Genomic DNA, 12840 nt, shown 5'->3' with positions numbered 1-12840 from the left:
TAGACTGTCTGGTTAGCAACAACGCTACACAGTTCACCTCGACAGAGTTCAGAGAATTCTGTGAGACATATCAAGTCAAGCATATTACAACACCCCAGTACCACACCAGAAGCAACGGCCAGGCCAAACGCTTCGTCGATACACTTAAAAGGGCATTAAAAAAGGCATCCGGTACACCGACAGAAAAGGCCCTTCAGCAATTTCTGCAGGTTTACAGAATCATGAGAAATCCGAACAAACCAGCCGAAATTATGTTTGGACAAAAAATAAAATCCATATTTGATAAACTGCTACCCAAACACATAGTACACAACAGAATCTTTACAATGTCAGCAAAACTGTTTAACAGCAGAGATAGCATATATTTTAGACATTTTAGAAATAACGTTTCTTTTTGGGAACAGGGCACAATCTTACGAAGAATCGGCCATGTTACATACATCATTCAGGGCCCAAAGTTCCAACATAAGAGGCACCTGAACCAAATCAGGAAACGCTTCTACAAGGATCAAGAAGAACCATTGCAGGATGGCAGTAGGCGATTGAAACTGTGTATGACATAGACCCTCCAAAAGGGATGTCAGAACCGAGACACTCTGGCAGAAAGAGGAAGCACACAGCCCCCTTGGTGGTCTGCCCCAAAAGGAATAAATATTGATTTTCACTTGAAATCAGCTTGGGAGGGAGGTGTTGTGGACTGTTCTATCCATTATATAAACCATAGACCTTTTGATCTCAGGTATGGATTAAACACCAGAGCGACCCTCGCCTGCTCAGTGACATTTACTACTCTTTTCAGTTGTAACCTTTTTACATTGTTGTTCCAGTAATACACTGTTTAAACTCTATTCTGTTGTTCAGTTTTCTTTGTAGCTTATTGCAAGCCATAACAATAACAAAAAAGGAAATAAGTTTATCAGCAGAACAAAAGTATAGGAAGTTGTTCACTAAGGAACACAAAAGCAGATGAATTAAAATTATTAATCAAGGTTTGACAGTGATTGGAACAAAAATGAATCGAAGAATAGAGGTCAATATATTTAGAGTTTATGGACAGTTTTACGAGTGACAGTGAGATTTATGACAGTTAGGGACAATTTCTGGATTGTCTTAGGTTTGTGACTATTGAGGACAGTTTCCAGTTTGTCACAGTTGATGGCAGGTCATAGCTCAGAGCAGATCGAAATGACCTGATGACAATGGTAAAGAGGCGTCGATGGACTATGTAGATGTGAATCTTAGCGTTCAGAGGGTTATTTTCTGTGATGATACGCACACCCAGAACACAGTATATACAGAATGTGTTGTTTCTTGAGTGGTTTTATTTTTTTTACAATGAGTGCATTGGTTCATAAGTGTAAAAAAACTCACCAATGTGAAAAATGACAACACAACCAGAAGAGAAAATGAAAGAGAAGAAATCCACTGCAGACAGCATTGAGGTTGGTGTTTGCTGTCAAGCATGATGGCACATGGTCTCACATATGAAAATGTCAGCATTGTGTATATAAAAAAATAATTGAGTGAAGACCTTTCTGTTGTAGTTTCTTAAAAAAAAAAAGAAAGTGTGACATTTATCATTCAAAAACTCAAGAGATATGTCAATAATGAATAAATGTAGTATATATAGTATTTTAAAAGTAAAAAATTAAAGTTACAAGGCCATTTTGATATAGGAGGGATACTATTTGGGACAAAATTTGCAGGGTTTCTATGAAAGAAATTGAGCAGCAAGATTTCTGTTCACATTACACTTGAACTTTTGCATGTCAGTACAGTCGGGGAAGCAAAGACCTGGGAGAGAATTCCAAAGTCTAGCAATTAGAGGGAAGAAACTATTTGAGTTGAAATTCTTCTGGCATCTAGGCAGCTCTACAGTGTAGAGGTGGGATTTTGCTGCTTGTTGGGTTAATCTGGGATATTTAGGTTCGTTGGAGCATCTTCCATTAAAATACTTGTAAAACAGGCATAATGATGCAACACTCTTTTTTTTAACCCTGTCCAGGAGTGAAAGAATATTAACAGATGCACCAACCTAAATGTGACAGCAATACTCCATGCATGGGAAAATGGTGGCCTTGTGTAGTCTCAGGCATAAGTAATTTTCTAGCACTGTAGAGAGAGCCCACCTTCTTTGCAGCAATCTTGGCAATGCCCTCGATATATTTGTTCCAATTCAAGTTGCTTGTGAACTTTAAGCTGAGAAGTTTGAAGGAAGACCTTTCAGGTAGATTATCATTAGCCATGACTATCAGTGGTTGAGAAGATGTCTTAATTCTTAAAGGAAAAAACCTTAGTCTTGGCAGTATTAAATGTTACCATCCATTTATATCCCCATTTCACTACAGACTGAAGATTTTCCTCTAAGGTTTCAGCCATTCCTTAAATATTTATTTATTCATTTTCCCCGTGGTGTCATCAGCAAATATACCCATCTTAGAGATAATTTTATCAGAGAGGTCATTTATGAATAAGAGGAATAATAAATGTCCGAGGATCGCCTTTGGGGCACACCCGCATTTATATCATATTGTTTTGACCATCAAGGACAAACTGGATTTTTCTAAGTATTCGTTCAATAATACCATTCTTCACAAGAAGACTATTGTGCTATATCCTGTCAAATGGATATACTGCCCTAGCTTCTCCTACTTTATCCAGTGCATGGTATATATGTTCAAAGATTGCAGTTAGGTATCTGCAGTAGAATGGGCTGGCCTAAATTCATACTGTTTGTTGGAAACAAGTTTAGTATCTGTGAGGTGGTGGACTAGTTAATTAAGGACTCAAAAATGTTGGTGAAGAAAGGAAAGAGGCTAGTAGGGTAATAATTTTGTGGATCAATTCTTTCACCAGAATTCTTGTAAACTGATACCATTTTCATCAGTTAAGAAAGAAAGATTTGGATTTGTAGAGTTTTGAGAGAACTGAGGCAATCTTAGTGGAACTTTTTTTTTTAATAGTATAGACGGGATGAGATCAGGCTTTTAAAGTATCAAGGTTTTCTATGATATCACGAATTTGGGAAAGAGTAATTTTTAGATCATCAAGCATGGTTTCTGTCTGCAAGGATAGTGGAGCAATTGTTGATTGCCCATTACTTATTACACTGTTATAAATTTTCCAGAAATCTCTAGTTCCTAATTTCTGTGACTCAATTTGTTTTCTGATGGTTTCAGTATATCTTCTAGTTGCGGCTATTTCACTCTTACAATTATTTCTAATTTCTACATACTTTTGTTTATTTGTACTGGACTTATGTCAGATAAATCTGCGGTATGCATGCTGCCTTTGAGCAATGGCAGTTGCGCAGGTAAAAGTCTAATACATATTTATTTTAATTTTAATTAATGTTTTCTCTTATAAAATATTTGCATTTTGTTTTTCAGATTATAAGATCTGATAGTTTATTAAATGTTTTTTGTTTCTCATTGTTCGATCAGGTTACAAGATATACATCAATGATCATCCGATGGCTTTCATACCAGCAAATAAAACCCAGTTTATTGTATCAAATCTACACACCAATTTAACATATGAGTAAGTATTATAAAACCATTTCTGTGAGTGTATTACAGCAATCATCTTGATGATTTCTTAGATGAAATATGCTTATCCTTTTTTATACTACTGCTTCCAGGATTTGTTCAATCAGGATTTGTCAACTGCATCATCTAATTTTCCCCATTTCATTAGAGTCCAAATTCTACAACTCTGCAATCGTGCTGACAAGCTTAGAAAATTTTACATTTCATTTTATCATAGAGTTTAAATTTCCCTGTGCTTGATAATCTGTCCATGCATATATTAACTTCAATTTCAACAGATGAACTATTTCTTATTAGGTATGAAACCTGCTTTATTACTTCAGTTAGAGATAACGCAACCTTGATTTAAACATGAATTTTTATTGCCTTTTCTACTGACTTGAGCAAGTGTTTTAAGAAAAGTACTGTATTATCATCATTAATAGTTTCTGTAGAATAATGTCTGTATCTGGTCTTTTTAATGACTATTTTCTTATACTTCAGTAGATTTTAGTAAGACTGAATAGGTCAGCTTTCTTCAGGAAAGCAAAGATATGTCTTTCTACCACTTAAACAAGCATAATAAATGAAATTGAATAAATGGAATAAATAATTGATGAATGTTTTTATGTTCAACACTTGCATGACTGACAGTTGAATTTACCTGTGAAGCCATTATTATTAAAGTTAAATCATAGCCAAAAAAATTATATAAGCTCAAAATAAAGGGAAATTACCACCAGCAGAAAAGTGTAAACAAATTTATAGCATGCAACACATAGAGACATCTGTTAATAACGCAGAAACCAGTGTGATGGCAACAGGGTTATCAAGTGCTGATTTTGAAAAATCAGTGTTATATCTGTAATAATTTCATTAATAATCAACCTTTTTCTCTTTTTGAATCCAAGGTTTGACTTTTTTTGCTTGACTTTTCAGGATTTATGTGACATCAGTATCAACCTTACAAGAATCACAAGCGTCTCCAAGATTGATAGCCAACTATTGCATGAAAAATGCTGCCAAAGAGCAAAATATTTGTCAATCTACTGACAATCCAAATGCATCAGTTCTAGAAGATACTCAGAACAATTCAAAAAGAATTTCAAAACGAAAATATTTTAAAGATGACGTTTGTTTCAATTCAAGTGATTGTAACAAAAAATTGGAAAATAAGAAACCAACAGTTGCTGAAGTTGTTGAGCAAAGATTCCGTGAATGTTCTAAAAATGTATCATTGGGTGAAGATTGTGGCATCTCTCAAGCACAAAATTCTGAACACTTAAAGACAAGATCCAAAAGTTTAGACAATGTGACCAATTTTCATGTAAATGAGATCAAACATGTGAATTGCTTATTATCTGGCAAGCATCAAAAGCAAAGTGTATTGATTTTCTCCGATGAAGAAGACTATAAGCTTGAAGAAGCTGAAAACAAATCTGGGAGAAGAGAAAATAACTTTATACTACTAAGTTTACTTGAAAAACTTTACTCTTTTTCAATCTTACAAACAAAGAAACAACAAAATGTGCCTACTGCAAATTTAAGTTATGGTTTCGAAAAATTAGAAAAGTTTAAAATTAAACAATTATCCTCTACTACAAAACATAATGTAAATTGTTCTACTGGAAGTTCTAAAGAAAATGTCTTACACAGTTTACCAAATCCTGTCAGGGACAAAATATAAGATGGACATTTTTTTCTTTATTCAATGAAAATAAAAAAGTATCCTAACAATATTTTATTAAAGGGAGTAGATAAATAATAGGAATATCCTGCAAGCTTTTTATATCAGAAAATTCATATAAAATCTGATACAAATATTGTCTTCTTACTTTTGTTGATTTAGTGAAACTTGGTGTTTCTTGAAAATCTTTTTACTTTCATTTTTTCATCTTTTTTATTGTTTTGTTTTTTTTATCAAATTATTATTTTTTAAGTTAAATGTTATTATTTTTTTAGTTAAATGTTATTATTTTTTAAGTTAAATGTTATTATTTTTTAAGTTAAATGTTATTATTTTTTTAGTTAAATGTTATTATTATGACATCATTCAGTCAGTAATTAAATCAATTTCTTATAAAATTATAACTAATAAAATAATGTTGTTAATTAATCTCTATTTACAAAATGTAATGTGATGTATATCCAAAGCTTTCAATAGGATTTAGTAAGAATTTTAAAGACTTTATGTTCTTCTAAAAATTCTTTTCAAATCACAATTTAACTCATTCTCTTATTTTCAATTATTAACAAAAGATGAAAATAGCTAAAGAAACCAAATGCATTCTGTTAGCTTTAATTTCATAATTTTTAAAAATGATCAAGTAAATAAAATTAATATGTAAGTTACATAGTCACAAAAAACATGATTTAAAGATTTTTATATTTCAGGTAACATCATTTTATTTTCATTAAAAATCACTTTATCACCTGGGAGTTTTAAAACATGTTTTTAAAATCATTACAGATTTGGTTTAAGAGCACAAATACATAAATTTATTATATAAACTTTAATTCTAATGAGAAATTACTTTCTAATTGACAGTTTAAAGGCTTCAATTTTCTCATGGACATTATAAAAATTGCTGTCAGACATGTTTATGAGTATCTTTGTATTAATAAAAGTATAATCTTATCTTTGTATGTTACTTATCTGTACATAATTATAATAAATACATATTGAATTTGTTTTTTTTTTTTAAATTTAATCTTAATTGATATATGCTTTCAAAAGAAATTATAAGGCAATAAAAAGAGTCATGCAAATCTTTTGAAAAATAATCCTTACCTTTTCTTTCTTTTGTTTTAAAAGAAAATTTCATCATTAAAACAAATTTAAAAATAAGATGTTATTCTCCAAAGTGAACTAATTAGATGTGCTTATATATAAGTTGTAAAAATATGATACATAATAACTAGGGCTGTTATCATTTGAACACATTACTGCTCTTTCAAATATGCTCTATATTCTTTTTATATGCCGGGAATATTCTTTAAGAATATGCTTGAGAATATGCTTTTTTTACACGGGAATATTCTTTTTTAAAAAAAATATGCTTTTTTTGCATAGGAATATTCTTTTTAAAAAGAATATGCTGCTTTGAGACGAAATATTCTCTTTGGCTACCGTATATTTATTTTTATAAATCGCATATTTTCACTGTACTTCAAGCGAATATATTTATGCTAGGTACCTTAGATTTACGTTTGCAACAATATTAACCCTTTCGATTCCAATGGGCCGATATATCGGCCATGGGGATTTAAGGTAAAAGAAGACCTACAGATATTTCGGCCTTACTATAGTATTTTAATAGAACGGGTATAGTTGAGTAGTTGGTAATTTTGCGATGTTAGGGTCGAAAGGGTTAATTATTTGTTTTTTTATAAATTCTATTGATGATCTTGTAAAAGCTTCAGTTAATGCCGAAAACGCAAGAAAATATATAGAAAAACGTTTATTTTTATGCTATAAATACTTCTAACAATTAAACACTATCAAGCTTAAACAAATATTTTATTCATTGCATTTTACAATTAAATGCGTTTTTAAGTTCTCAAAATTGAAACTTCTGCGGTTGTCTGCTAAAACGGTCTTATACTGGGAAAAACTCGTCGCATGAGACTACTGGGGCATTTCAAGCTGGCCATTTTTTTGGCAAAATGATCTATGTCATCCAAATTTCCTCCATTTTCAAAAGCCTTCCCACTAATAAGTGCATCGAGACGTTTTAAAGTAGCAAAACCTTTGTTCTTTGAAAAGACATTCTTCAGCTTTTTACGAAATTGGGAGTCATCCATCTCCTCAAGTGTCATTTCGACCTCTCTAATTAATTCAATAGATTTTGAAAGACTCAGCCCTTTAGTCTCCAACTTTGCAATATTTTTTGTTAAAATGGAAAAACTGTTGGCGATAAAGCCGAGATCAAATGGCAGTGATTCCTCATCCAACAGTTTTTTGGACTCCAATATACTTTGGGCCTCTGTTGAATCTAGAGACATTATGACAGGAGTAATTTCGGGCAAATGTTTGGCGTAATAATGCGCTGCATCTAACCACGTACCCCATCTTGTTACAATGGGACTTGGTGGAAGGGGCACTCCTGGGGCTAGTTCCCTGAACTTTTCGATCCGATTGGGTGCTTTTAAAAATATACTTTTTACAGTTGAAATCAGTTTATTTACTTTTGGGTGCGCCTGCCTGACTAATTCCGCAACCCTGTGCAAGCCATGGGCAAAACAAGTAACGTGCACCATTTTCGAGTATAAAACCTGAAGAGCATTCATAGCTTTGGACATATATGCAGCTGCATCAGTGGTTACAAGGAGCACATTATTATAAAGGACTGCTGCGGCCACAAAAACTGCAACGAATCGTTAAAAAAAGCAGCAATTGTAGAATGATTAACTTTTGCCAGACATGCAATATTTCCCAAATAACACTTGCTGCGTTCCTCTTCTACCCCAAGAATGCCAAACACAAAGCAAGCAATAAAACACTGCTCTACATCAGTGGTTTCATCAATCGAGACCCACAATTTCATTCCAGCAGCTTTTTCTCTGAGTGACTTCACTTTTGCTTCGTACACTTCACTAACGTAATATTTTCTTAGTGTAGTCTGATTTGGAATATTTCTATGTGTGTACCTATGAAGAAAGTCTTTGAACACATTACTGCTCAGTTTATGAAACGGAATATCTGCTGCAATCAACGCTTTGCATAAGTCAGCGTTGAACAAATTATTCGTACTGGCTCCTAAATCAGTTGCTGCAGTAGGAACTTCGCCTAACGTTGCCGTGTATGTCTTTTTTGCCAGATGTGCGTTGGTTTTTAAATGTTGCTTTATTAGAGATTTTTTACAACTTTTGATCTGTAAAAATAAAAATCAATTATTTAATGGTAATATATACATTTAAAGGAAGGGTGGAAAAAGTTATTTGAGGCCGATTAACATTTATTAATTAACGTAAAAAGTAGATAAAATAAATTGTAAATTTCAACGTTCAATCAAAGTTTAATACAGCTAGATTTACCGTTATAAAATTTCAAAAACAAAACTACTATAACAACGCCAATCTATAAGTCAACTATATTGCAAATTTTATGCATTAAAGTTTGGTCGTACCTGGATATTGCAGTATTTGCAGGTTAAGCAATTGCCAGTTAACTGGTAATCTTCAAATTCATCGGCATATCTTGCCATTCGTTCAGCAGGAGTGCTAATTATTTTCAGCATTTTTTGTTTAGTTTTTTTAGATCTTGTAAATTCGTCCTGGGTACTAACACGCTTTGAGTATCTACAAGGACGAGATGTCTGTACATATTTATATATATGCCTATAATATCACTCTTTTTCAACAGACCAAATTTTAGACCCTTTTTTTATGTAAATTCACATCTGTTAGGGTTATACCACGTTTAATTCATCTAAAAAAATGAATAAATTAAAAACTCTTATCCAAATATTTTCTTTCAGCATATTTTTGGCAAAACAAAACTTATTCCATAAATATTTTGCATATTCTTTTTTAAAAAGCATATTCTTTTTTTTAAGGAATATGCTTTTTATCAAAAGAATATTCTCTAACCCAATATATGTAAAGAATTGTTTTTTATTAAAGAATATTCTTGGCATTGCCCTACTCATTAATGTATATACTGTTTATATACTGTGAACAATTGAACACTCTATGGAACTTAAATATTTTATTTATTGCATTTTATAATTAAATTAGTCTTTAAATTATCAAAATTAAAGCTTCTTTGGTTGTCCGCTAAAATAGCCTTATAATGAAAAAAAAAAAACTCGTTCCAATCGTAGGAGATTACTGGACCATATTTAAACCTGGCTATTTTTTCGATACAAATTGTAGTCCTTTGGACACTATGGGGCCGATATATCGGCCCTGGAGACCTAGGGCAAAAAGGATATGCGGATATTTCGTCCCTAATATAATCCTCTAATAGAATGGCTCTCATTAGGAACCAAAGGTTGTAAATTCACAACTACGAAGGTTTTACCATGTTTAATTTAATTTATATAAAAAAGAAAACTTCGTAAAATTAAGACTCGTATGCAAATATTTATTTCAACATATTTTCGGCACAACTTATTCCATAAATATTTTGCATATTCTTTTTTTTTAAGAGAATAGGCTTTTTGTTAAAGGAATATTCTTTAAAAAAAAGAATATGCTTTTTGTTAAAAGAATATTCTCTAACGAAATTTATGCAAAGAATATTCTTTTGTAAAAAAATATGCTTGTCACAGCCCTAATAATAACGTTTGAAATATAAAATTACTATTTATTTTTCTAACTAATATCTCTGAAAAAAGATAGAAAGTTTATTCAGAATGTCTGGAATTTCTGTTAAACTGAAAACAAATAACTTTAACTTTTGCAAAAGACATTCCTATTTCATTCTACAGTTCACTGAATAAAGTAAAAGTAAATAATACAATGACACTTTTTCCTTTTATTTAAAATTTATTCACAACATTATTTTGAATATGTCTAAAAACCAAACCATTTGAAACCCTTAATATTTGTAATTTAATCAAATCAGTTTGTCCATTAGTCATACCTCTAACTCTATGAACCAAGATTTTGTTGTGTGTATGGAAATTGATTGGATATTAAAAGTAAATAAATTGTTGACTAACGTCTTATCAGTCAATCTCCATATACATAAGAGATTCCTTCAGTGTTACTGCAATTCCCATCACTCAAGTAGTTTGCCAGGGACTTGAATCTTATACTCAGCTCATTATGCTGAGACCTGAAAACTGACTAGGAACTTGAATGAAATTTTTAACATTTGAAACAAACCCCTAACATAAGTCAAATAGAATTTTTTCACATGATGATGTGAAGATGACTATGATCATACAGTTCCTTTGTGAGTCCAGAGAAAGCTCATCAGTCCAATCCAAGTCTTGAAGTATATTTCGCATGGAATGATTCTTTAGCAGATGTGCTAACTATTTTTTCTTTTTAAATAGCATGTTTCCTCTCATGCTCTTCAATGCATGTGGATTCAACAATCATAGCCCCTTTGTGGCTTGCAGTATGCCAGGAATATTGGGTTAGGTTTTTTCACAACTTAGGATACAAATCAAACTGTTTGAGGGACACCTTCAAGCTGTCCTTAAATTGTTTACACTATCCTCCTATGGTTATTTTACCTTTGGATAGCTCAATATAAACAAGCTACTTTGGAAGTGTTGAATCTGACATGCAGCATATATGACCTGCCTAACGAAACTGACACTGTTGCAGCATGGTGTATGCTGACGAGATACTTCATCTGCTTAAAATCTCTGTGTCTGGTATCTTGTCTTGCCACTTGATTTTCATCAATCTATGGAGGTTCAGTTTCTTAATGTGTTTGGCTCATTTGATCCAAGTTTCACAGGCATACATGAGTGGTAAGAATCGCAGCTCTCTATACGTGAAGTTTTCCCTGCAGAGAAATCCTCTATTCTCCCTCACAGTAAATCAGAGACATCCAAATCCAGTGCTAGCCTTTTCTATCCTGCAGTCAACTTCATCATCTGTGTCCTGCCTTTGACAGGGTACTGCCCAAGTAAGTGAAATCCATGGCTTTTAGATTCATTCCACGGATTGAGATCTAAGGCTCAATAGATTTCTCTGGTGCAGTCTGCTACATTACCTCAGTTTTCTTTATGTTGATAGTCAACTCTACGTTGTTTCACATCTGAGAAAAACAATCAACTCTGTGTTTGACTCTGTGTTGGCACTGAGAGCTTTTGTATGATGGTGTGGTTGTAACCCTGGTGACTAATTGTTTTTTCCATTGAAGCTTCCTGTTTATCAGGTAAATTACACCTACTCTAGGGTTTTCTGTGTTTAATGCACCAGTTAGCGCCATTGAAAGCATCAAGCTGAAGAGTGTTGCGATGAGGACAAAGTCCTGTTTCCACCACTATTGACTGAGAAATCATTGGAAGCCTCTCCATCATCTATGACAAGAGCCATCATCCTATTGTGAAATTGTCTGACGATTGAGATGAATTTATCAGGACATCCAAATTTGGCCATGATCTTCAATACAGGGTGGAACGATAAAATTGTTGCCCTAGAAAAGACTATATGATTACATTTCCATTTGATGAAAACCATTTTTCTTTTTTCATTGCAGACTATCTACTAATTGGCCAGTTGTGTTCAAATCCCAAGAGTAATAGGAGCCTTCTATCATGTCTGAAAGTAACATAATGTTCGACGAGCGAGATCAAAGATGTGCTGCTGTAAAACGATCCAAGTTATGACAACAGGACCATTGCCAGCACCCTCAAAATGCAAATCCGGACAGTTCAAATTTTCTGGCCACTGTTATAGTTTTTGGTGTGGTTTCAAGTGAGCGCCACTTCACATCTTTGAAGTCAGCTTGAAAGTCAACACTAAAGTGTACCTGAATGTGCTGAAGAGTGTGGTAATCTCCTGGTGCAATTAGAAGGCCGCTGGTAGACCCTGGGTGTAACAGCAGGACCCAGTGCCAGCCCACAAGTCCAAAGAGACCCAAGTTTAGCTTCAGAAGGAGTACTCTGGCTTTGTACCTTTCTCTCACTGACCCCCCTCCTCCTCTGAACCCGCTGGATTACTTTAGTCATACATCGAGAACATCACTAACATCACCAAAGCCAGCCTGATCACCACCATCTGCCAAGTATTTGCAGAGTTCCTGCTGGTGATTGTGGAAAAAGCATGCTCCCAGTTTTGGACCAGTATCGAGGTAGTGATTGAGGCTGAAAGCGGCTACATTGAATAGATGTCAACCTTACCACATAATTAAGTTACCTGAATTGATTTTTTCAATAAAAGTTTTCAAATAAAACTGAAGTGTTGTTTTCTTTAAGGCGACAAATTTATCATTTAACTCTGTATCTATACTCCTATACTTTTTGTGTATTGATATTCATATTAAAAATCCTTTTTTCTTTTTATTTAAGAATATTTGAATTCATTTTTTCAATAAAAGTTTTCAAATAAAACTGTAGTGTTGTTTTCTTTCTGTACATGATCTTGTCAGACAACAAAATTCCTTTTATATTGTGATTTGGCATTATTCTGTAAACCATCAGAAAAGTCTGAATGTTGGTAATCTTCGGTGTTGAACCCATTCGATTTTTCTCCATGCTCGTTTAAATGTACTGACAAACCTCTCTACCCAAGGGTTATACGTCAGTGTTGTTATGTGTTCAATTGCTAACGAATCACAATGAACTTTAAATTCACTTCCGATGAAATCATACCGTGTCACTTATTATGGTATTCAGTACTCCCA

General features: G+C 33.1%; 1 protein-coding gene across 8 annotated transcripts in view; it reads left to right on the top strand.

Annotated features, from left to right (window-relative positions):
• LOC145276861 (centrosomal protein of 97 kDa-like) overlaps nt 1–12390 on the top strand; it is a 417991-nt gene extending 405601 nt beyond the window's left edge. For 6 of the 8 annotated variants that reach the window (XM_080128256.1, XM_080128257.1, XM_080128259.1 and 3 more), the window contains 2 exons: nt 3444–3540; nt 4467–5350. In XM_080128256.1, the coding sequence (XP_079984382.1) occupies nt 3444–3540; nt 4467–5214 (845 nt within the window). In that variant the 3' untranslated portion in view covers nt 5215–5350. Of the gene's footprint in view, nt 1–3443; nt 3541–4466; nt 5351–11694 lie in introns of those variants that run through there. The other 2 variants (XM_080128261.1, XM_080128260.1) reach the window with 1 other exon arrangement.
• The last annotated feature ends 450 nt before the right edge of the window (nt 12391–12840 follow it).

This window comes from Euprymna scolopes, chromosome 5 (genome assembly GCF_053919585.1).
Source record: "Euprymna scolopes isolate OS-2025 chromosome 5, ASM5391958v1, whole genome shotgun sequence".
Classification (NCBI taxonomy): domain Eukaryota; kingdom Metazoa; phylum Mollusca; class Cephalopoda; order Sepiida; family Sepiolidae; genus Euprymna; species Euprymna scolopes.
This window is presented reverse-complemented; position numbering and strand designations above follow the sequence as displayed.